This window comes from Manis javanica, chromosome 2 (assembly GCF_040802235.1).
Source record: "Manis javanica isolate MJ-LG chromosome 2, MJ_LKY, whole genome shotgun sequence".
Taxonomy (NCBI): domain Eukaryota; kingdom Metazoa; phylum Chordata; class Mammalia; order Pholidota; family Manidae; genus Manis; species Manis javanica.
The window spans coordinates 30328366-30355565 of NC_133157.1; the positions used below are offsets into that span (position 1 = coordinate 30328366).

The 27200-nt window shown below is 35.9% G+C and overlaps 1 protein-coding gene across 8 annotated transcripts in view; it reads right to left on the reverse strand.

The window, feature by feature from the left end:
* The window catches only part of INVS (inversin), a 143085-nt gene that overhangs the window by 111533 nt on the left and 4352 nt on the right, over positions 1 to 27200 (reverse strand). For 3 of the 8 annotated variants that reach the window (XM_073227034.1, XM_073227036.1, XM_073227021.1), the window contains exons 1-2: positions 17646 to 17788; positions 16145 to 16241 (exon numbers count right to left, since the gene is read on the reverse strand). Coding sequence is in view for 4 of the 8 variants with exons in the window: in XM_073227009.1 (XP_073083110.1) it covers positions 17646 to 17812 (167 nt within the window). In the remaining 4 variants the exon portion in view is untranslated. Of the gene's footprint in view, positions 1 to 16144; positions 16242 to 17645; positions 17813 to 26538; positions 26668 to 27200 lie in introns of those variants that run through there. The other 5 variants (XM_073227009.1, XM_073227044.1, XM_073227022.1 and 2 more) reach the window with 3 other exon arrangements.

Below are 27200 nucleotides of genomic sequence, written 5' to 3' on the forward strand. Positions count from 1 at the left end.
GACAGTTTGACTTCTTTACCAGTCTAGATTCCTTGTATTTCTTTGTTTTGTCTAATTGCCATGGCTAGGACCTCCAGTACTATTTTGAATAACAGTGGGGAGAGTGGGCATCCCTGTGTTTTTCCCGATCTTAGAGGAAAAGCTTTCAGCTTCTCACTGCTCCGTATGATGTTGGCTGTGGGTTTTTCACATATGGCCTTTATTATGTTGAGGTACTTGCATTCTATACCCATTTTGCTGAGAGTTTTTATCATGAATGGATGTTGAATTTTGTCGAATGCTTTTTCAGCATCTATGGAGATGATCATGTGGCTTTTGTCTTTCTTTTTGTTGATGTGGTGGATGATGTTGATGGACTTTCGAATGTTGTACCAATCTTGCTTCCCTGAGATGAATCCCACTTGATCATGGTGTATGATCCTCTTGATTTATTTTTGAACTCAGTTTGCTAATATTTTGTTGAGTATTTTTGCATCTATGTTCATCAGGGATATTGGTCTGTAATTTTCTTTTTTGGTGGAGTCTTCGCTTGGTTTTGGTATTAGGGTAATGCTGGCTTCATAGAATGAATCTCCTCTTTTATTTTTTGGAAAACTTTAAGGTGAGTGGGTATTGTGTCTTCTCTGTATGTCTGATAAAACTCCACAGTGAATCCATCTGGCCTGGGGGATTTGCTCTTGGGTAGTTTTTTGATTACCACTTCAATTTCGTTGCTGGTAATTGGTCTGTTTAGATTTTCTGTTTCTTCCTTTGTCAGTCTTGGAAGGTTGTATTTTTCTAGGAAGTTGTCCATTTCTTCTAGGTTTTCCTGCTTGTTAGCATATCGTTTTTTGTAGTATTCTCTAAATATTCTCTATTTCTGTGGGGTCCATGATGATTTTTCCTTTCTCATTTCTGAAAATGTTGATGTGTGTAGATTCTCTTTTTCTCTTAAGTCTGGCTAGGGGCTTATCTATTTTGTTTATTTTCTCAAAGAACTAGCTCTTGGTTTCATTGATTTTTTCTATTGTTTTATTGTTCTCAATTTTATTTATTTCTTCTCTCATCTTTATTATGTCCCTTCTTCTGCTGACTTTAGGCCTCATTTGTTCTTTTTCCAATTTCGATAATTGTGTCTTTAGACTATCATTTAGGATTGTTCTTCCTTCTTTAAATGTGCCTGGATTGCTATATACTTTCCTCTTAAAACTGCTTTTGCTGTGTCCCACAGAAGTTGGGGCTTTGTGTTGTTGTTGTCATTTGTTTCCATATATTGCTTGATCTCTATTTTAATTTGGTCATTGATCCATTGATTATTTAGGAGCATGTTGTTAAGCCTTCATATGTTTGTGAGCCTTTTTGCTTTCTTTCTACAATTTATTTCTAATTTTATACTTTTTTGGTCTGAGAAGTTGGTTGGTAGAATTTCAATCTTTCTGAATTTACTGAGGCTCTTTGTGGCCTACTATGTGGTCTATTTTGGAGAATGTTCCATGTGCACTTGAGAAGAATGTGTATCCTGTTGCTTTTGGGTGTAGAGTTGTATAGATGTCTATTAGGTCCATCTGTTCTAGTGTGTTTTTCAGTGCCTCTGGGTCTTTACTTATTTTCTGTCTGGTGGATCTGTCCTTTGGAGTGAGTCATGTGTTGAAGTCTCCTAAAATAAATGCATTGCATTCTATTTCCTCCTTTAATTCGGTTTGTATTTGTTTCACATATGTTGGTGCACCTGTATTGGGTGCATATTTATTTATAATGGTTATATCTTCTTGTTGGATTGACCCCTATATCATTATGTAATGTCCTTCTTTATCTATTGTGACTTTCTTTGTTTTGAAGTCTATTTTGTCTGATACTACTACTGCAACACCTGTTTTTTTCTCCCTATTGTTTGCATAAAATATCTTTTTCCATCCCTTGACTTTTAGTCTGTGCATGTCTTTGGGTTTGAGGTGAGTCTCTTCTAAGCAGCATAAAGATGGATCTTGCTTTTTTATCCATTATATTACTCTGTGTCTTTTGATTGGTGCATTCAGTCCATTTACATTTAGGGTGATTATTGAAAGTTATGTACTTATTTCCATTGTAGGCTTTATGTTAGTGGTTACCAAAGATTCAAGGTTAGTTTCTTTACTATCTTACTGTCTAACTTAACTCACTTATTGAGCTATTATAAACACAGTCTGATAATTCTTTATTTTTCTCCCTTCTTATTCCTCCTCCTCCATTCTTTATATATTAGGTGTTTTATTTTGGGTTCTTTTGTGTTTCCTTTGACTGCTTTTGTGGGTAGTTGATTTTATTTTTTGCCTTTAGTTAGTATTTGGTTGGTTGGTCTGCTTTCTTTGCTATGATTTTATTTTTTCTGGTGACATCTATTTGGCCTTAGGAGTGCTTCCATCTAGAGCAGTCCCTCTAAAATACCCTGTAGAGGTGGTTTGTGGGAGGCAAATTCCCTCAACTTTTGCTTGTCTGGGAATTGTTTAATCCCTCCTTCATATTTAAATGATAGTCGTGCTGGATACTGTATTCTTGATTCAAGGCCCTTCTGTTTCATTGCATTAAATATATCATGCTATTCTCTTCTGGCCTGTAAGGTTTCTGTTGAGAAGTCTGATGATAGCCTGATGGGTTTTCCTTTGTAGGTGACCTTTTTTCTCTCTCTGGCTGTGTTTAATACTCTGTCCTTGTCCTTGATCTTTGCCATTTTAATTATTATGTTTCTTGGTGTTGTCCTTCTTGGGTCCCTTGTGTTGGGAGTTCTGTGTGCTTCCGTAGTTTGAGCAACTATTTCCTCCCTCAGTTTGGGGAAGTTTTCAGCAATTATTTCTTCAAATACACTTTCTATCCCTTTTTCTCTGTCTTCTTCTTCTGGTACCCTATAATGCGGATATTGTTCCATTTCGATTGGTCACACTGTTCTCTTAATATTCTTTCATTCTTGGAGATCCTTTTATCTCTCTCTGCGTCACCTTCTCCGCATTCCTGTTCTCTGATTTGTATTCCATTAATGGTTTCTTGCATGTCGTCCATTCTGCTTTTATGTCCTTCCAGAGACTGTTTTATTTCTGTATTCTCCCTCCTTATCTCTTGCATATTTCTATGCAAGTCCATCAGCATGATTATGACCTTTATTTTGAATTCTTTTTCAGGAAGATTGGTTAAGTCTATCTCCCCATGTTCCCTTTCAGGGGAGGATATCTGTGTGATTCAGGTCTGGGTCAAATTCTTCTGCCTTTTCATGGTGATAGAGGTAGTCGTGGGCAGTTGGCGCATGTGTCAGCTGGGAGAACAAAGTCCCTTCCCACTTGCTCCTCGCCTTCCTCTCCTGGGAGAATGGCGTCCCCTAACCGCCTGTGCTGGGCAGCTGCACACAGAAGGGGTCTCTGATTCTTGCCTGGGCCACTGTGGAGGAAGCTCTGCACGGCTGCTGTGGGCATTGCCAGTCTCAGGCTGCTGCTCTGCTATGGTGGGCTGTGCTGGAGGGAGAACAGGCGGGCAGCTGTTTATCGCCATGAGAGGTCTGAGAGCTGCGCTGCTGCCCAGGGGGTTAGGGTGCCTGGAGTTCCCCGGGATTCCCAGCTGCTGTGCTGAGTGTGCCGGGACGCTTCCCTCCAGCTGTGAGGCTCCTGTCCCTTTAAGACTTTCAAAAAGCACTCACTTTCCTTTTGTCCCAGGGGCACTGGCTGTGGGAACCTGCTCGTAGGTTTTACTATTCCGTTTCCCTAGTATCCAGCACATCACACACTGTGCATCTATGCTCCAAGTGTGGATGACTAGTGCTTGGTATTTAGCAGTCCTGGGCTCCTTCTCCCTCCCCACTCTGACTCCTCTCCTTCCGCTGGGAGCTGGGGTAGGGGTGGCGCTCAGGTCCCACCAGGCCGCGGCTTGTATCTTACCCCCTTCGTGAGGCACTGGGTTCTCTTAGATGTAGATGTAGCCTGGCTGTTATCCTGAATCTTCTGGTCTCTCTTTTAAGAGTAGTTTTATTTGATGTATTTTCAAAAATATATATGGTTTTGGGAGATTTCCACTGCCCTACTCACGCCACCATTTTGGCTCTGCCTCAATACAGTATATATTTTATAACATTTATTCTCATGTTTGTTTTCCAACAAAATGTAAGCTCCTTTAAGGCAGGGATTTCTTTGTTTTGGTCACTGCTATATCCCGAACATATACAACAGTACCTCATGATCAGTCAGTGCTCAATAAATAAACATCTGTTGAGTAAATGAATCCTTTGATTTTCAGACCAGTGCTCTTTACAACGATACTTCTTAATTAAGCTTGTGGAGTGAAACTGGAGAAACACATTAGGTGGTATCTGTTTTTGTTGCTGAAAAAGTTAAGTGATTTGACTATTCCCTTATTTGGGAGCATTCAGGAGATATCCACTTTTGCTAAAAAATAGGAAGGGCATCAAGGTATGGTTCATGTTAAGCCACTCCCATTGTAAGCAGAGTTGGTACAGCTCTTAGAGCTGAAGGGCAGTGAGACAGGAGGGAATTCCATAAAGGTGGCCAACAGTTATTGCTTTAGACAGCAGTTAGGTCCACAAAGCTCTGTAAGTGTCCAAACAACACTGTGGGTGATACTACAGAGCACCTGCCCAACATCTATGCCCATCTTCTTCCAGGCTAAACAGAACCCTGATTTTTGCTCATCTTCCTTCAAGTGGTCCTATCCTTCAGAGGAGGCTGGGACCTCACCAAACGCAGGTAGGGCTTTGATTGCTGTAAACAATCACAGTCATTTCATTCTCCCTGCCAAGAGAATAGATTATATCTGCGAGTCAAAGAGATGGGAGGGAAGTCTACCATCTTCTGGGAAGGGTTTTCTTGCTGTTCAAAAAGTGAACAGATAGGAATATTCAATTTTCCTGCTTCTAGATACTGTGGTCTACGTGCTATCCTTCCCCCAGCTTTGGAACTTAACTTAATCCTAAGTAAGAAAAGATTTAAGTCTAGCTCCCTAGTGAGATCAGTGTGAGCCAAGACAGTCTGGATGACTTAATGCTGCAGTCCACACAGTGAAACTCAGTTTTCGTTCTTGTTCCTGTAATTAGTCCTGATCTTGTGCCTCAAGGTCTAGCAAATTGATTCCTATGTATCCACCCATCCAGTCCTCAAGTGGTCTTAGGCACTGGGGGTACAATTATGTACTTCATACATTAAATAAAAAACCTGCCTAGTATCCAAATTTCTTCAAGTCTTTGTGAGTTCTCCCAGGGAATGGTGTTGGTCTTGTCTCACCTTCTCTTTCAACTTTGTCACCAAGTCTCACTGACAGATGCCTACTTTCCACATCTCCACATCTCAGTATGTTTTGTAGTCCAGGATGCCTTTGGTGCCACTTGCCAGGATACCAGCTGTTATTTCTGGCTGGACTTTCCCTCATTTTCTGCTCAGCCCAGCGATGTCTTCGTTCCAGTCTATCCTGTCCCCTGTCAATTGAATGATAAGTTCCATTTCTGATAGACAACACCTAATACCCCACACTTTTTTTTACTCCAAGAGATCATTTAAAAATATTATATAAAAATATTTCTCATTACTTTTTATAGCTACTTAGCTGTCCTTCATGTTTGTTTATTCCATCAGTCCTCTACCAGGACATTTCCCTTCCTGCTTTTTCTACTATAAATAATGCTGCAATTAAACAGCTTTGTCCATACATCCTTTCTTATTTTTTACCAGTGTATGTTTTGGATAGATTCCTAGAAGTGGAAATACAGGGTCAAAGGTAAATGCATATCCTAGTTTACTTTACTGGATATTGTTGTTTCCTTCCATGCAGGTTATATTATTTTTCATTCTTTCCAGCAACAATTTTGCCATCAGACCACGTTGCCAAACTTTTTGACTTCTGTCAATCTGACACATGAAAAACATGTTATTATTGTAATTTTAACTTCTATTTCTCTTGTGACGAATACTGTAGAACAATCTTCACATATTAAAGGCCACCTGAATTTTTGTGATCTATTAATATCTCTTGCTCATTTTTTATAAAGTTGTTGGTGTTTTTCTTCTCCATCTTATGTATAAGGGTTATTAACTCTTTGTTAGTGATATAACTTGCAAATATTTTTGCCAATTTACCTTTTTTTTCTTTGCTATGAGTTTTCTGGGAGAGGAAAGGCTCTCTTATTTCCATGTAGCCACATTTATCAATCTTTTTCCTATCGATTCTATATTTTTACCCACAGATAGAAAGTGTTCCCTACTCCCAGATTATGCACTGTAAAATTTTACGGAAAAAATTTGTACAAAATGTATACATATTACCATTCAATAACTTTTAAAGCATGCATCTGTGTGTACATGTATACATACACACAAACACACACAGACTGTACTAGTTTACAATTCTGCACAACCAGTTACATATATGGTTAGAAGTCTAGAGTCATTACTTCAAAATACAGTCTGATATTTTAGATCAAATTCCTAACAAATGTTTTCCAAAGAAGTAGTCTGATGAATGACAAAGAGATATAAAGGATTTGAATAAAATTTTAAAAGGATATAAACCATGTTTTCTGAAATCTAAAACCATCTGAGATAAACTGGTATACTCAATAAATTTCTTGAAAAATAGTAGTTTTATTGCTAAAATATTAACTATATGATGATTCAGACTCTAAAAGACTAAATATTTAGACACAGATTTAATATTTCAATATATACAGTGCAATGCTTAATACATATTAAGTACTAAGAAATTTCTTGTTGAACAATCGAATGAATCACATACTCATGAGAACGGGAATGGCAAACAAGTTGACTCTGACAGATTACATAAAATTAATCAAGAGGTCTAGCTATCACTGATGACATAGTTTAGATGAGTATAAGAAAAGAATAAAACAATCTTTTAAATTGGTAAAGTTAATGTTGACAGTAGTGTTTCAACAATTAAGCTTTTCTGCAAGCAGAGTCTACTTTGATATCAAAGATTAGGATGAGAATTCTGGTGACTCATGTAGGAGAGATGACAACTATACTTACTGAATGATAGACTCAAGAGGCAAGAAGATGGTCAATTAATATATGACAAAAGAGGCAAGAATATACAGTGGGGAAAAGACAGTCTCTTCGATAAATGGTGCTGGGAAAACTGGACTGTACATGCCAAAGAGTGAAACTGGACCACTATCTTATGCCGTCTACAGAAAATAAATTCAAAATGGATTAGAGACTTAAATGTAAAACCTGAACCCATAAAACTTCTAGGAGAAAAGAGGCAGTAAGCTCTTTGACACTGGGCTTATGGCTATTTTTCTGGTCAGTCTCTTCAGGCAAGGGCAATAAAACCTAATAAACAAATTGGATTATATGAAACTAAAAAAGGTTTTGCACAGCAAAGGAAACCATCAATAAAATGACAAGACAACCAACCTGAATGGCAGAAGATATCTGCAAGTGATATATCTGATAAGGGACTAATATATAAAGTCCAAAATACATGAAGAACTCACACAACTCATTAACAAAAAAACAAACAACCCTATTTAAAAGTGGGCAGAGGACTTGAATAGATGTTTTTTCAAAGAAGACATACACATGGCTAATGGGAACATGAAAAGATGCTCCACATCACTGATCAGGGAAATGCACATGAAAACCACAGAGATATCACCTCACACCTGTCAGACCGGCTATTGATTATCAAAAAGACAAGAAATAACAAGTGTTGGTGAATATGTGGAGAAAAGGAACCCTCTTAAACTGTTGGCGGGAATATAAATTGGTGCAGCCACTGTGGAAAATAGTATAGAGGTTCCTCAGAATATTAAAAATAGAATTACCATATGATCTAGCAATTCCACTTCTGGGTATTTACCTGAAGAAAATAAAAACACCAATTTGAGGAGACATATATGCCCCTATGTTAACTGTAGCACTATTTACAATAGCCAAGCTAAGGAAGTGACCTAAGTGTCCAGTGACAGACAAATGGATAAAGATCTGTATCTATATACACATACACACACACACATAATGGAATATTACTTAGCTATAAAAAATTATTGCCTTTTTTGATAATATGGATGAACCTACAGGGTATTATGCTAAGTGAAATAAGGCAGAGAAAGACAATTACCATAAGATTTCATTTATATATGGAATCTAAAAAACAAATGAACAAACAAACAAAACAAAATAGAAACAGACTTATAGATATAAGAAACAAACTTCTGGTTACCAGAGTTGGGGAGGTCCCAGGGGTGGGCAAAATAGGTGGAAGGGATTAAGAGGTACAAACTTCCAGTTATAAAATAAGTCCCAGGGATGTAATGTACAGCATAGGGAATACAGTGAATGATATTGTGATAATTTTGTGTGGGGACAGATGGTAACTAGACTTACCATGGGGATAATTTCAAAATAAATAAAAATATGAAATCACTTTGATTACCCCTGAAACTAACAGATACTGTGTGTCAATGACATTTTATTTAAAAAAAAAAGAAAGAAAAGTGCAATTATTGCATGTCAGCTTCAACAGTGGCTTGTATTCAGATATCACCATATTTTAACTAGATGATAAAACTTGTGAAATAAAAAATAAAAGATCAAGAGGACCTTGACAGGTTGTGATGAACCCAATTCAATTCACCAAGCTTTACTTACTTGTTAAGTTCTAGGCACTGTAAATAAAATAGATCATGACACTCTCCCTGATATTAAGATGCTCACTGTGGGGAAATCAAATGTGTAAGCAAATAAATACCTTTCAGTGTGATAGGTGATATAACAGTGGTTAAATACACAAGGTACTAGAGGAACAAAGGAGGGAATGGTAAAACATCTAAGTAAGTCTGGGAAGTTCAAGTAATGATTAAATATGGATACAATAAGTTGTTACACTTGAGGCCAAAACCATAGTGTTACGAATAAAGGCTTAGTTTAAGCGATTACAGGTATAAAGCAGACTTAGAGATTTTATTTGCAAAACCTTCAGCATGAATCAACTATATCTGGTTGCCAAAATGTCAGTGATGAAAGCCATGCTCTGCTCTGTGCTCATCAGATTGGTACTGCATTCTATTCTAAGTGTCTTATTTTCACAGATATTTAGGCATACATGGTGAAAGAGATCAAGATGGGAAGGAGACTTGAATCATGTCAGATGAAGAAGGAATGAAGGAATAGATAATAGAAAACTGGAGAAAAATATCTTCACTTGCCCAGAATGATTACTTTAAGACATGAGTCAGATCATGTCACTTCTCTCCTCAAAATCCTCAAATGCCTCATCTCTTTCAGAGTAAAAACATATTCCTGACAATGGCCAAAAGGCCCTCCAGGATCTGGTCACCACTTCTTTCATGTCCTCCTCACCTTGTTCACTCATCATCACACACTAGCCTACTCATTATTCCTCAAACATTCCATTCCAGGCATGTTCCCATTTTAAGACATTTCTGACGATTCTCTCTGCCTGGAATGAAAAAAAGTTCTTCCCTCAGCCAGTCATGTGGCTAATTTCTTCACATCATTCAAGTCCTGCTTCACATGTCACCATCTCAATGAAGGCTATTTTGGTTGCCTTATTTAAATTTACAGCATGCTCTCCTCATTTGTCTCCTCCCTGGCTTTCTTGATCCTCCTTACTTTGGCACTTTGGTTATATTCCTGTTACCATATTAGTAAATGGTCATCTGAGCTTTGTAGAAGCCTAACAGTCAAAGAAGGTATAGAACCCTATGACTGTTCAATGGAAAATGTGTCCAGGGACTGACAATATTCATACTATAGGAATAAGGGGCCCCCTGAAATCCTCTTACTCTCTTTTGAACAGTAAAATATGAGGATGAAACAAAAACAAGAAGAGGAAATTATATGAACAAACATGGTCCTGTAACATAAGAAGGTAATTAGAAAATGAATACTAAAATGTTCTTTGGAATTGTTGATATATATGAAATTAATCTTAAAAAGTTTAAATGAAAATAAATGGATCTGAAGTTCCTTTTTATCAACTGTAAAAATATTCACTGGCCCTATGCCCAGAGTTTAAAAGAAATCAGCATGAGTCTAATGAAAAACAAGCTGTAGGTCTCAGGGAAGTTCAATATATACTCTTTCTTTTCATTTTAGCTTTTGGTTGGTTTCCATGGGAATCTAGGCTTTTGGGGATCTCTAATGTATTCATGGAAAGCAGATGCTTGTAATTTCATGACTGAATAAAAGTAGGGGTTAGTGATGAGATAAAGATGATTAGAAAATGACTATGGTTGTAAGGAACATGAAATTGAAAACAAAATTCTGTAAATGCTGTAGATTTTAAAATATAATCTACAAGGCTGTTCTATTGTGTTTGAGAGGTATCATAACCTTAAATGAAAAACATGGACTTAAAGGTAGAAGCTCTGGGTTCAAATTCTGAATCTGGCTCATGAGAAAGAAACCCGTAGCTTCTTTGGGTGTTTGAGAAACTGGATTTGGCAATTATTCTGGGACAGAAGAACCAGAAGTCTGAGAAAGTAAGCACCAGAAGAGTATTTTAGTTTTCTTGCAGTGAGAAAATTCTCAGGAGACTGAGCTGGGAATCAAAAAAAACAAGAATAATTCCTGACTCTACAAGTATCAAAGTGACCTTGAAGAAGTCAAACAAACTATACCTCAGTTTACTTATCCAGAAAACATAATATTCAACTATTCTAACTGCTGTGCAGTTACTATGAAATCAAATGAGAACAATTTTTTCTTACAAAAACTGTTAGAAAAATTCAGAGTAGTGATTTCAATCAAGAATTATTGATACATTGTTCCTTGTGACTACAGAATTCACCCATGCCAGTAGAAGTACATTAACTATACTCAAAGTATTAAAGGACAAACAGGCTTTTATTTCATTTCTCAGATTTGTTTAAAAGTAGGCCAACTCTGGTTTTGGTGGGAATATCACAATGTCTTTTGGTACCTTCTTTTAGAAGCACACCAGCTTGTTTACTTTTCAGATATCCACTGGCTACACATGTGATTTGGATCACCGTATGGTTTTGCCTATTCTTGAAATTCATATAAATAGCATATGTGTCTGACTTCTTTAACTCAACATTATGTTTATGAAATTCACTCATGTGGTTGAATGTAGCAGCAGTTCATTCTTTCTTATTGTGTAGTAGTCCACTGTAGGAACACACCACCTTATTTACCCATTCACCTGTTGACAGGCATTTGGGTTGTATGTACCATTAAGAATGTTTGTTAGTACATCTTACTAGGTTGATAGACAGTGACTGCAATGCGGGGGTGCGGACTTGATGATATGGGTGAATGTTGACACCACAATGTTGTGCATGTGAAACCTCCATAAGATTACATATCAATGATACTTCAATAAAATAAAAAGAATGTTTGCTATTATAAATACAGCTATCATGTACCTTCTCCTTATATGCCTTTTGGTGGAGGCTACTTATTTCTCTTAGGTGTTGTTGGGGTTGGAGTACACACTGCAGTGATATTGTGTGTGTGCTTGTGTTTAACTTCAGCAAAGTCAGTTTCCAGAGTAGAGGTACTAATTTACATTCTCACCAAGAATGCTAGAGTCTCAGTTTTTCCATATCCATATCAGCAATTGGTATTATCAGACTTACCTTTTAGATATTCAAATGGTTATACAGTATCTCAGAGCTTTAATTTGCATTTCCCTGATTAGTAATGATGTTGAGCACCTTTTCATGTGTCTTTTGGGCATCTGAATATAATCTTTTGTGAACTAGGGCTATTTGTTTCCATATGAACAAATCTCAAAAACATGATATTAAATTAATACAGAAAGTGGGGGATGACACGCAAAGTATAATACCATTTACATGGAGAAACCTGAAAAATAATGTTGTTTCTGGACAGCTACATATGAATTAAAGGGAGAAAAATATATATGGGAATTGAAGCCACCAAAATTAGCAGACTGAGGCAGCAGAAAAAGGGGAATGGGATTTTGGAAGATAAATAGAAAAGTTCAAGTACATCCATACTGTTTTACTTAATTAAAAAATCTGAAGCAAAAATAAAAAATAATTCAGTTTTGTCTCTTTTAGGTATTAGGTACCTGAATGTTTTTATATTATTCTCTATTGTTATCTATAAGTTTAAAATAATTAATTTTTAAAATAAGTCAAAGAACATTAAGGTATATACACAAAGGCAAAGAGAATGATGAATAATTTATTAAGAGAAGAGGATTGAAAGAATTGACTCAATTCCCTCATCCAATGATGAACTGGATTGGAAGATCCTGATGGGTTTTCTATCTTTAACATCCATGGAGTCCTAAAGAGTAATTTGATTTCTACACCTATGCTGCAATATGACTAAAGCAATAACTGACTACTTACACTTTTAGACAGTATATTTCTCTACCAAGCAAAATGCTTTATATCTAAGGACTCATCATTCCTAGATAACAGATTGTAATATTATTATTATTATAGATGAAGAAACTAAGGCATACAAGAGAGATGTTTATTGAGAAATTAAGCTCAAAAAGTCTTGTAAAATCCTACTTACAAAATTCTAAGGACATGGGGTGAAAATGAAAAGGTATACATATAACCATTAATTTAAACTTCAACAGTTTAAACACAGACCATACCATTCATAGTAAATTTATCTGATGTTCACATTTACTGATTCATTACTTCATTCATGTCATTAAACAAACATTAACTGAATCTTTATCAAATATTAGCAACCATCCTAAGACTGAAATTAAAAAGCCAAATAAGACATGGCCTCTGCTTTCAAAGCACAATAGTTGGGGTGAAATACAGATTAAGTGACATCTATGATTAATGGTAGGTAAGGGGTTAGTGCAGGGAGGACACAGGAATACAGAGTTGAAGGGTAGTGGGGAGCATATTGTTTGGTGGGTAAGGGTGTGTAAAATAAGGAAACCTAATACTGTTACCTAATATTAGGTTTTTCTGTAAAGTTTCAGAGGTATTTTACTCTTTTCGATTAATTTTTGTACATGGAAATAGCCTATCTTGATAACTAAAGACAATATTCAGTTTTCATGATGAATTGAGTGTTCTGTTGAGATTTAAAAAAAAACAAAGCACAGCACAACCACAACCTGAAGCTTCCTTAGTTTTTGCATTTAACATGGTATAATTTTCAAAGTGGATAGTCTTAATCTTCTTGAAGCCAAATTAATAACCTTCTGGAAGATTAAAAATATGTAACTGTTGACATTTAGTAAGATTGCTAAAGCTTGTTTATCCATACTAACAAATAAATGTAGCTATAGAAGTCAGAGTCGTGGTAGCTTCCCTGGAGCAACCACTTCTAACAATTAGACATCTTTGGTGAGAGACCCAGAAAAGGTATGACTGATGGCTTTCTTAGATTAAACTGAAGTACTAAATGAAAAACAAATTAGGTACATGTGTTCAGTATATTGAGATTAATTTTACTATCATGGTACCATTTCCTTAGCTACTTGGATTAACAGCAATTTGTCTGCAGAGAAGTGAACATGTGTCCAAATCACTAAGCCAATCAGCACAGTTCAATAATTTCTTCATGTATGTATTTTGAAACTGGATAAATGTTTCTAATAAACAAAATGTCTAGCATTTGTATTAATAATGACTTTCTATACAAGTAACATGAAATGTATTCATTCAACCAAGATATGTGAGACATTGTGCTAGATTTAGGGGATTAAAAATAAATAAAATAATGTTCTTCCCTGAAGCTCTAGGTTAGTGGGAGAGAGACAAGCAATAATTACAATATTAGGTAATGGGGCTCTAATAAAGACTTGGACAAAATGCTCCTGCGAACATGAGTTTTTTCTACTAATCAACCTAGGGAAAGATAACATAATTAACTATCACAGAAAATCAAAAACATAGTAAGTAACATATGAGAATGGTTGATCTTCAGGTCAATAATAATTACAATGACTATTTACATGTTATGGCTGTTGATATTTTATAAAACACTTCAATATTGTAAGGCAGATAGGCCAGCTTAATTATCACTTCGTATCTTTATCTATGATCTTTGTAAACAGTCAAGCAGGAATCCTGTCTTTCATCTTTATATTCCAAGGTCTAGCACAGTACCTGTTACATGCTAAGTTTTAACATATGTTGAATGAATGCATGCACATGCACATGAATATGATGATTACATAAATTGCACACTTCTGAGTTCACAGATAACAGATCTAAGTGGGAGAGACAATAGTTGAAAGGACTATTTGATATCTGATACTTCAGAGAGGTTCACTAAACAAAGGAAAATGAAGCTTAACAGGGATCAATACTGAGAGAACTTTTTTTATAGCAGACATATGTGATTGTTTTTTTATGTTCTTTTTAGCTGTATAATCATGGCTCCATACTAGATATTTGGCAACTACCTACTGAATGAACAGATCTACCACCATAATTATCTTGTGGATCCAACTCCTCCTGTTTATTGGCCTGAACTGTAACAGCTTTCTTTGCACCTCCACTCTCTTCCTATTCCAAAGGAGCTTTAGTTGCCATGTTGGTCCCCCTAAATACTTTGTGTAACTTATTTTCAAATTTCCTAACTAGCTCCCTAGTATTCACGACCCTTCATTTGAAGAATATCATTAAAAAAACAAAAAAGCATAGGACGTGCATAGTACAAAATCCTGGCACTGGCACATAGCAGACACTAAATGACTAAAAATTAATGAGCTAGGTTGTCCTGGGAATTCTTGTTATTCATATGCTTTAAAATGAGAATGGATCCCTATAAAAAAACTAATTTGTTATGTAGCAGAAGACTTCAATAAGAAGGAAAATATAGGATAATGTAAAAATAATCTCTGCTGAGTTCTTTAGTTTCCCAGCTGCTGTTTACTGCTGGGTTTCTTAGAGCCTCGCCCTACATAAGCACAGTTTAGGAATCTGCTAATGATTTGCCAGGAATGTGGATCCCGATTTTTGGGTTCCATCTCTGTAGTTCCCGTCTTTTCAGGGTTTTGAGCGTCAAGTTCCAGCCACTGCTAACTCCGAACTCTATCTGGGTTTCTCAGCCTATTAAGACTATTGTTTCCTGCTAGGGTTGTATTCTTTTATTCCAATTTGTATTGGTTGTATTCCAGTTTGGAAAATGCCTTAACAGAAAAAGCCAGGATGAATACGGAACTCATTTCACATGCTTCCCTTCTCTGAGGGATCCTACTTACTTAGATTCTGCCTATGCTGATTGTTCTCAGCGTCTTCAAACAATGTGTATATTTTGTTCAGTTTTCACAGATTCTCTGGCAGATGTGTTATCCTAAAATAGGTGGTTATGGCCTGAACTGATGCCTTGTCACAGAAGTCTCATTGGTTGCTCATTTTTCTGATTTCTTCTTTCCTATCTTTAAAAAGTCCATCAATGGTCACTTCATATTGTGTTTCTAATGATGCCAATATCTGATGTTTTTGATGATGCAAATCTGCTTATCATTTCTGCTTTCATGGTAGATTGCTTCCTCAAGTGTTTGGTGCTCTTTCACTGTGAGATCATTTTTTATCTGTTTACTATGGAGGAATCCTGAGTTTAAGGTGAATAGAATACATTGTCTTTAAAGAGAATTTATGTTTGTGTCTGCTCAGAGGCAGGGTGTGTACAGACCTGGGACATATCATCTCCAACTAGTCTTTGTAAATTACTTCTAGATTCTTCACCATCTTATTCCTGCCTGATCTATACTACCTCTGATTTTTAAAATAATGGTGCTTTTAAATGAGCACTAAACAAAACATGATACAGAGTTTTGATGTGGCCAGAGCCAAGTAACGAAGAATTATTACCAACCTTGTTCTGGAAATTCTACTAGTGCTAGTATAGCCTAAAGATACATTACTTCTTTTGCCAAATATGCAAAAACAAACTGCAACACAAAGAAGGGAGAAATGCATAATAACTAGATAGTTGAAAGGACATGAAACTTATTTATGAAATCAGCTATATAAATTATAGTTCAACTTATTCTTTGATGCTGTAAAATAGTTACAAAAAAAAGGGCAAAACAAAAAGCAAAATAAAACAATGTGCACTGGATCTTGTGATGAGACCTACAGCGAATGTGTCTGCTCTGTGCTCTCCCCTTCTCTCAATCATTCTGATTACATAATACATACCTCCACCACAAAGAGAGGATTTATTACCTGGTCATCAACTGAAATCCTCAGTTTTTTTCATATGATCCACTTGATGTTAAGTTAGGTTCCCCCAATCTACATTTCTGAAGTTTGAGTTTTAATCCTAAATGAATCACAATTGAAAATTGAAAGCATATCGAATCCTTAACAAATTGGATTTTCAATTTGAAATGTTTACTTTTTTATGTAACATGTTAAATGGAGTTACCCTTCCTGAATGAATAATTTTAACAGCTGACAAGTCTAGGTGAGAGGTTAGAAATACCTGAGCAGTAGTTAAAAGTAAGATTGAAAATGAGGGAGATTTTTAAAAAATTACTATAATGAAAAGCAAATTCAAGAGCAGTAACTTTGGAAATAACCTGACAGACCTAACTAATAAGAGCACATAACTAGCATATTCAGTAGTATGTCTTACTGGCAGTCTCTTTTTATGCATTCAACTAATGAAAAGGTATTTTTCTAACCCCTCAATTAATCAGCTATATCTGGTTCACATTTTTCAATGGGAAATAACTTTAATAGTTTCTACTGGACCCAACTAATTTTTATTGCTTTTTATTCCAAAAATGTATGTCTAAAATAAAAAAGGAAAAATCAGGCACTGGAAATATATTTTATAGATCAAAATGTTACAGAGGGAAAAATAGTTTTCAGGTAAATAAATCTTTAAATAAATTTAGAAGCTTCTTATTTTATTTTATTTTATTTTATTTTATTCTTTGATGTGTTAACCTTAAAAATCTCAGCTCCCTTTTACAGCATCTTACTATGTTGATGGACAGTGACTGTGAACAGGGATGTGGGGGGGACTTGGTGAAAGGGGGAGCCTAGTAAACATAATGTCCTTCATGTAATTGTAGATTAATGATACCAAAACAAAAAACAAAAAATCTCAGCTCTTGACAATGCCTTTAAAAACTTGATTTTATACCTTATAAATCAAAGTTTTTATACTGTGTAAATCAACATTTGATTTACACAGTATAAATCAACATTTATACTGGCAATGTGGTTTTCAATTTTAAAGAAGTTGAAATACACTCAGAAAATTAATTTGTTATGCCCCCTAATGCCATGTATTTTAAGAGAGACTGCAACATTATATTACAAAAACAATACTTATAAGGAAAAAATTTTCAACAGTGAAAAAGTATAAAAATTCACATATATTCCCAATATTTAAACCTAACTACTAATATCTAGTGTCTTTCTTTTTGATCTTTGCTTTTTTTCCTATGCATAAACCATTGTGTAATACAGTTTAATTATATCGTACATGTAATTTTGATTCCTTTTCCCTGACTTAGCCTTGGATAAGCTAAACTTGGATAAGTAAAGGTAGTCACTATTGATTATCTGTGCTCTGTACTTTAAAGTAAACATGAAACTAAGAGTCACCACATACTTGTGATTTCTTTATCATCTGTTGATTGTGTAGTTCCATTAATCAAGCAACAAATAACCACAGTAAAGGTTTACCCTTCAAAGGAATTTTACTTCTCACCTTTTGAGCTGCAAGATGGAGGGCTGTTCTCTGGCTATGGTCAGTTTTATTAACATCTGCTCCTGCCTTCAGGAGAGCATCTGCACAATCCAGTCTGTCAGCCAACACACAATACATGAGAGGTGTCCTCCCAAACTGGTCTTCTTTGTCTTTAAGGGCAGAGTTTCCTAGGAATATAAGAAACAGATAATGAGTGATATTAAGCATTGTTATTACCAGTGTAACTCGGAACACTTACTAAGCATTGGTCATCAAGCACTGTGCTACATACATGAAATATGTTAGCTTATTTTTTCTTACCTTATGAAATAGATAGTACCGCCCCATATTACAGGAAACAGACGTGGAGATGTTAAGTAACCTGTTTACATTCCACTGGAAGTTGGTGGTAGAGCTAAAATTCAAACTGATTGTTGATCTAAAGGTTATATTCTTAACCACTATGTTATACTGAATTAACATTTAGAGATATGGAACTCACTCCTTTCTTTTGTCAACAAACATTTAGAGCAGACCATACACCAAGCATTGTGGTATGTTTTTATGAGAGAAACAAACACGAGTCATGGTTGCCTTCCCATATTAGACAATATGGAGGAAGTGCACACTATGCTAATCCTCCTTCTAATTAAACTAAAAACCTAGGCAAAATACACAAAAGGTGGAGAAAAGAATGCAGACTGGCTAGGGACTATGGAATTCAGGGAACAACCTGCTGGTGAATTCCTTGAATTTCCTTCTTTCTTTTCTTTTTTTATTTGCCTCCTATATATAGTCAGCCTGGGTGCTAAAAGCCCACAACCAGAAAAATCAATGGGCAGACACAAAATTCCCCAAGAAGTCTGCTCTCTCCAGTGAAAAGTTTGGTGAGAGGGTAACCCTGCAGTCATCAACCCTTTTGACCATTCCTGGTCAACTTAAAGTATATACAACAAAAAGAACAGCACCTCTTTTCCTCCCCACTAGGCATTGCAGAGACTATGGGGAGGAGTCCAGTGGACCTTCATGCCCTGAATTAAACAAAAGATAGCAATGAGGTGCTATCTTAACCCTTCCCAACTAGGGGTTGGGGAGAATTATAGAGAAGAGGAAGCTGGAGAAAACAATTTTTAAAAATTGGTGCATAACGTCATGAACAACTCTGAGCAGCCCATGTGTGTTTCATGACCTGAATCAAAACAGAAAAAGCTTTGAAAATTTAACTATGGGTAGAATATCACCCAGGTTCTAAGTTGGCCTGGGTAGCACAGAATTGGGGCAGACCAGAAAAGCTGTGCAAGAGCTCTGAAAACTACCTTGACATTTGAATCATAGTCCACAAAACTGCAACAAAATGTTCTCTCTAAACCTGAACAGATTGTCAGTGTATTAAAGTAGGAGGTTTAAATAGGATCTAGTCTAATAACATAATAAACAAAATGCCCAAGATATAATCCACAATTACTAGACAAACCAAGAGCCAGGAAAATATTAACTTAAACAAGAAAAGGCAACCAAAAGGCACTAATACTGAGATGATACAGATATTAGAATTATTTGACAAGGATTTTAAAACAACTATCATAAAAATGCTCCAACAAGCATTTATAAACACTCTTGGAACAAATGGAAAAATGCAAAGTTTCAGCAAAGAAAGAGAAAATGTAAAGATAAACCAAAGGAAAATTTTAGAATAATAAACACTTAATAAGTAAGTAAACAACCAAATATATTAACGAAAATAAATACCTCACTGAATAGGCACAATAGCAGAATGGAGATGACAAAGGAAAGAAGCAGTGAAATTGATGATACCATAGAAATTATCTAAACTGAACAACTGATAGAAAAGAGAAACAGAAGGGACTGATAGAGTCTCAGCGTTCTGTGGGATAATAACAAAGTATCCACCATTCCTATCATCAGAGTTCCAGAAAGAACTCAGGAAAAAGAACAAAGGGACGAAAACATTTAAAGGAATAATGACTGGAAATGGCCCAAATTTGGTGAAAGACACAAGCCTACAGATTTAAAAGCTGATCAAAGGTGAAACAAATAAACCCAAAGAAATTCATGCTGAGTTAATCATAATCAAATTTCTGAAAACTAAAGATAAATCATGAAAGAAGCCAGAGAGAAAAAACACACTATTTAAATGGGTGCAAATAATTCAAATGACAGTGTATTTAAGAGAAACTATGGAGGCCAGAAGGCAATGACACATTTTGCAAGTGTTGGGGATTGGGTGGGAAGATGGTTTTAGCTAAGGGTATAGGGTTTCTCTGGGTAGTAATAAAATTGTCCTAAACCAGAAGATACCATCACTCCTGCCATGTACCTTAAGTGAAAAAATGTTACTTTCGTCCTGTTAATGGTCAGGTGTTCATGTACTTGCTGAGGGTAATCACATACCAGTTGGGCATGTGGGATGTCAATTCATTTTAAGGTGTTGAGACATGAACTCTGCTAATGGGGGAAGAAAGTTGATCAAACGAAATACTTAATTTGGGGCAATATAAATGCTAGAGGAAGAAATGCTGAGAAAGAATTTTCTCAACATCTGTCTGAGTTGTTTTTTGCCTGAAACTAAGCTACTGTTTTAGTTCTAGGTATTTCAATATATATTTATATCTTTCATGTATTGGGACCCAGAAGTACTTTATAGCTTCTCAAAGAACTCACTTTGTTAATCCATGTTTCCACATATCTTGGTAATAAAGCAAGAAAGGTCATTGCTCTTGAAGTTTGAAAGAGCTTTATATATACATTCAGATTGTATATAACTCCTGGATGAGGCAGGTATTCTTTTTCAAAAAACATGATTTTGAAAATGGAGGCTAATTTTGCATCTGATTCAATGTATCTGGTAACAGAAGCCTTTGTGCACAAGTCTTCTGACTGGTAAATCAGTGCTAGGTATTCTCTTGTTCCAATACCTAATCTGGAAGATTCCAGAGATGCTATCACTGCATTTATAGATAAGGACTCATTTAAACCTAAACTCATTAACAGAACTAAAATGCATTACAAGTAATATTCCTTTTATCATCTGAGCCCTTTTGGAATCAAAATGATACTTTTGGAGAATATGCTCAAATAAGACTAATCACTAGTCTTCCATTATTAAAGGGCACTCTCTGCTGGTATCTGATTTGTCAGTGTTAAGCATTAGCAAGATGGTGATAAACTGTATAACAATTTCCCCTCAGACTGGGATTCCTCCTTGGGAACTTTAGTAACGGGGAGTATTTAGGAAATGGTCACAAGAACAAATGTTGAGAAATGGAGGCAATCATCACATACTGGGATAATCCTAACTGCTTATGAGGCTTCTTAGGGCCAAAGTGAAGTTGGCACCACAGGGCTAATAGGTAACTTTACCTCCTAGAACTTTAGGCCATTTGCTGTGCTCTTCCCATGTTTGCTGTAAGATACAGGGAAACTTCAAGCCTTCTCTTCAATCTCTGACATACTTTGTTTTTGTGTGACTAGTATTTATACTTCCTAACAGAGATTTAATTAGGTTATGTCACCACCATACAATATGTTGTGCCCGTAAGACATAATTTGTGTATTTGAGGAAACTGAAAGCATGCATCCCCTATTCATGATTAGAAAAAGCAGCATTCACCCTCACTTGGATCCTGTTTTGAGTTGCATTAGGGGGATAGTGGTTTTAAGGCTGGTTTCTGAGTACCTAGGGAGGGGCCCATCAAGTTCTGAGTTTCCTGGCTAAAATCAGTAACACTAAGAGAAACCTGTGCCTTTACCTACCTACCCCACCCCTTTCCTTAGTTTCTCAATTATTACATTTAGGCAATACCTGTCCAGTCTATGCAATAGCTTATTTTGATGTTTAAGTCAAATGATTTATTGTTTGGAAGTGTTTGGTAATTCCAACACGTGCAAACGTGGGGCTTATGATACAAACTAATATTTGCTGAATAGCGGTACACTTAAATTTGCATTCCTGTCAGGAACAGCTAATATAGAAAGCAGCTGGCTAGTGTGCTGTGTTGTTTTAATTGTTCTGGCAACTGTGGAGATAGCTTCTAATCCATGACCAACTGGTGCTTGCTTAACTGGGGCTAGCCTTCCGCATGTGCTCAGCCTGAACATAGCTCAGAAAGCTGAGCTCGAAAGCCACTTGACGTGACTGGGAAGCCACTGCTCACTGCATTCAGTTATTTTAGGGCTACTTGAAGCAGAAAAGTCTGTATGGTTAATGGACTGGAATATGCAGAAACCAGAGTTCCAACTCTAGCAGTTAGAGGAAATGGCTGTCATTTGTAGTGACAGTTGTACCCATCTATACAACATGGTATATGGTACCATGGCATCATTCTGTGCTGACATTTTATTTGCATATTCTAAAATGTTACCTTCCTATGGCATCAAAAATGCACTGCACTTACTTTCACCCACCCACTTCTTTATTGTATTGTCACAATCTTGGAAGGGCATTTGAGGTAATTTAAAAGATATTTGCTTATTGTTATAAAGTCAACATGGAAACAATGGAAAGATCATAAGCTTCATAATCAAATGATTTGGTCTGAGGCTCAACTTTGCAGTTATTAGCTTTACAACTAAATTCCTTAGCTTCTGAGTCTCAGTGTTCTAACGTATAAAATGAGAATAATAGTAACATGAGATACTATATTTTGAGATTTTATAAAATATTTTTACATATTATCATATTCTAATTGTTGTGGTATCTTAAGATATCAATTACACTCATTGCTAGCTTGAAATTATCATAGTTGTTAGATCTGCCAGTAGGTTTTGCTATTTAATATTTTAATAAAAATGATTGCAGATATATTGCTATTATCATAATTTTAAAATACTTTGAAAACTGTATTTTAATACAACTGATTTTCTTTGAAATCCCATATTTACAAGAAAGTGTCCATAAGCTTTAGTCAAGGTTTAGACCTAATCAGCTCTTTCTTTCTTGTCTCATTCTCTATGTATACAGACATATGAATGCGCATGTGTGTGTAGAAATATCACCCACATAAGGAGGCCCCATAGTTTAGTAGTTAAAAGCATGGGCTTTGAAATCAGACTACCAGGCTTCAATCTCAGTTCTGCGACTTATTAGACAAGTTACTTAATCTGTCTAAGCCTCAGTTTCCTCACCTATGAAATGAGGGTGATAAGAGTACCTAGAGCTCATTGTAGTCTTTCGCTATTAAATGAGTTAATGTGTTGCAAAATACTTAATACAGTGACTGGTATGTATAACATAATTTTTTAATGTTGGCTAATTTTATTACTGGTATTAGTATGGATGCATACACATGCATATATGTTTATAAACACATATGTACATAAACAAGCATTTATAAAACATTTAGTGACACTAACATTGAAGGTCAGGGTTGAGGTGAAGATCATGACACTACTTGACCACTTGTGAGGCTTCTTGCCACACCTAACTACTGTGATAGGAGATTGTCATAAATAGAGAGAGAAAATGATTGAGAGAGATTTATACTTGCTTAAAACATGGACAAGGAAACAAAAGTTGTGGCAGAATCAGAATGGCGCTGCCTTGTCACACCGCCACACTACAAACAATCCCAACACTATTAGCAGTAATGACAACATCATGCACTGTGCACATTTAAAAACTATTTTGTTTGGTTTTCACAAAGAATACAGCCTATTCTTTGTTGCATTTAGTCCTTTACTGAGACATTTCTGAGACTTTATGACTTGATTTATTTTACTGTAAGTCTGACTTGACATAACAATAATAGTAACATGGTCCAAATTATTTTCTACTATGTGTCAGGTCTGATGCCAGATCTATTTTTGAGATATGACTGGCATATAGCATTACATTAGTTTCAGGTGTACAACATGATTTGATACATAACTATTTGTGAAATGATCACCACAATAAGTCTAATTAACATCAATCACTACACACAGTTAGTGGCTTCAAAATTCAGGTTGATCCATTGTTTTTCTTGTGATGAGACCTTTTAAGATCTACTCTCTTAGTGACTTTCAAATATACAATACAGTATTATTAACTATAGTCATCTGGAATGTTTTATAATCATCTCATTTCACTCTTTGACACAAGCAGAGTATTACTACGTATAATTTACAGATGAGTAAACTGAGGCTTCAAAAACTAAGTGGCTTAGCCAAGGTAATACAGCTCATAAATGACAAAGCTAGAATACAAAACTCAGGTTGATCTGACTCTAAAATCCACATCTTTCTACTACACTACATTGTATAGTATTAAAATGAATCTACTGAGTACCATTACACAGCATTTACTAATATATAGTAAAACCTTTACTATGTATGTTTTGCTTTTTGGGCCCAGGACTGAGCCCTAAATCATCTGAATCTAGGACATAATGAGTTGTTAAAACATTAATCCACTGTAATAGGTTTAACACTAAAAATTGCTACTAAAATGATGTCTCATTCAAGGAAAGCCTCTCAGTTCTCCTTCAGGACAATGGGCAGTACAGAAAGTGTTCAATTTAATTAGTTGTGCATGTAGAAAGAGATGCTCATCTGTTTCCATGGAGTCAAACCCATCACTGACATACTTCTCCATGGAAACAGAGCAAGGAAAACAGAAAATGCTAAAGTGAATGAATTCACTGAGCAGTTGGTGAGCAAGAAAAAAACAATTAATCTGTAGTACTATGTTCCTAATTTAGAAAAGAGAAAGGGCATATATGCAGAGTTCATAAAACATGTGCTATGTAAAAGAACATATAAGACACACTGAAATTCAAAATGAATATAGTAGCAATATACAAATGTTGGGAAATACCACATAGCAAAGGTATAACTGTCTTTGCACAGAAGACATAATAGCAGAATTCTTACATGATGAGCAGTGTTAGAGCTCAAAGTCAGTAATCAGTAAGGGGGTCCTTAGACAAGATGTTAGAAAACATGGGGAACCAATTTACAGATCAATTTATCAGCTCTACTGATTTCTCATCTTTTTTTTTTCCTTTGATTTTAAGGATTTTTTTCTTTGGGGGTATAAAATTATAAGAATATTTCAAGTTTTATTACGTAACACATTAGTTAATTTTTTTATGACTGAGCCTATATAAATATTTTTAATTTATAACATAATGCATGTCTTGTTTTCTTTGAAAGAAGGTTACATTTTCCACTAAAATAATAAAGAATTCATTTTATATGATATTTTTTCTTGAGATACTCTTACTTAATTTTTTTTCCAATGGAATTTAGTCCTAATCTGCCTCCCAATTTAATTCAATTCAATTAAACTCAATTCACATCTAATCCCAGTTCTCAAGATGATTATAGACTTTTTGAGAGAAAAGATACTTAAAAGAATGACAGTAATATTTATTCATTACCTCAACAAATATTTCTCATGCGCCTACTATGTGCCAAGTACTATGCTGGATTTTGTAGCTGTAGTGATGAATTAAACAGACCCAGTCTATATTCATGGAGGCTACTAGCTTATAGGAAAGAGACATTAATATAGTTATACATGTAAATATGCAGTTAAAACCTGAGACAAGTTCTACAAAGAAAAACGACAGAGTTCCAAAAAAGAACACAACAAACAAATTTCCCTGAGATGGTGGTTAGAGCAGACCTCTTTAGCAGCCACCTGAAAGCTCATATCAGAAGAATATGTAAGAGTTAGTCAAACAGAGGATTGGGAGAAAATTATTTCAGGCAAAATCCCTGACATGGAAAAGGGTAGATTTGAGAACCTGAAAGAAGATAAGTTCTTCTAGGAAGAAGAGTGGTGAAAGGTGAAGCTGGAGAGGAAAAGAGGTACAGTTGTACTTTTAAATTTTATTCTATGCACAGTGCATAGAAATCAATTAGTTTTTGAGCAGGAAAATGACTGAACTGCATACATAATTGTCTGTGCAAGTAAACATGGAACATTTGGCAAAAAAGTTCAAAAAGGGAAAACTAAACTACAGTGTTTAAGATTTATACCTAGGTGACAAAACTACAATGTAATTTTTACCATAAAAGTATAGATAACAAATTACTCCAAGGCAGAGGGAAGGATGTATTAAGGCTTCTGGGGGAACAATGTTCTGTTTCTTGATCTAGTGGTGGTTACAGGGATGTCTGATTTATATTTATTTGTTAAACTGTAGATGCAAGTTCTATATACTTCTTGATATTTATGTTTCAAGACTGTTTTGTTTTCTTCTAATAAAAGAGTGGATTGAGGTAAAGTAGTAGGAACAGTGGGTGCAGACAGCTCAGGAAGCTTGCTTTGGGCAGCAGAGTGATAATGGTCCCCAAATCCATTCTCTGATTTTTTCATTTTAGGAATTGAACACCCTGAGATTTCGCTAGACATGATGCCATCCAGAAGAAGACACTTTAGTCTCTTAGGTGTGGCTCTGTGTCTAAGTTCAGCCCATGTCCTAACCGAGAAATTGCTGTCCTGTACTCTGCTTGCTGGCTGGGCTATGACTACAGGGAGAGTATCTGCCTCTGACTTAGAGATGGAAGCCACATGCTGAGAATTAAAGGGCCAAGCTCTAGCAGCATTCCTGGGTGATTCGGTGAAGCAGAGATGCCTCTCCACCCTAGGCTGCCCACTTACCTTTATACTATTATGAAGCAAAATATACTTCCATCTTATTTAAGCCAGTGTTATTGCAGTTCAGCCTGTGCACTGACAATTAGGAAGAAAAATTGAAAGACATGGCAATACCTAAAAGGGGGAAGAAGGAATACAGAAGGGATTCTTAAATAAGGGAAGCAACAGAGCATGCTTAAATGTTGATGGGAAGAACACAGAATAGAGGAAAAGGTTGAAGATGTAGTAATCAGAGGTTAAAAAAAAATGGAGCAAGGTCCCTGAGAAAATAGGAAGGGACAGAATACAGAGCATGTGTGGAAAACTGACCTTTTACTGAAAGAGATTTGCTCCACTTTAGCAGAAAGTGAGAAGAAGGGTGTAGACGTAGGCTGATTGGTAGGTATCATGCTGAAAGATGAAGGAGTGCTGATTTAAGGTCTCTAGGAAGTATGTGCACTAGGAGAGAATAGAGAGGAGAATCAGCAGTCAGAGGTTTTGGCAGAATGAGGAGGTATGAAATTCTCATTAAGGTAGCATGATGAGCAAATAGTGTGGAGTGCCTCCCAAAGCAGGTAAGCATGAATTTTGGGGTGCTACCAATTGCTCAGGGGTTGGCAGATGTTGATGGAGCACCTAGAGTTGGGATTGAAACAGCTAGGTGCAACAGGAGTGATGAGAAAAGAGAATTTTCCGAGAGAAGGATTTTAATAACAGACTATGGAATCAGGGCTGAATGAGGGCCAGTGGGGACATAAAGACAGGAGGAGACTGACAGTTGAAAATGGCAAAGGTCATGGATTAGAAGTCTCAGTGATATTGGAAAACTATTGTTCTCATTAGTAAGCAAGCTGGAAGTAAAAAAGTTTGTGTTGAATGGTGGAATGTTTGAATGAGTGACTCTGAGGCAGTGGAAGATGTCAAATTCCAGGGAGTGAGTAACTGTGAAGCTGAAATGAAGCTGAGTTACCAGGTGATAACATCTTTGATAG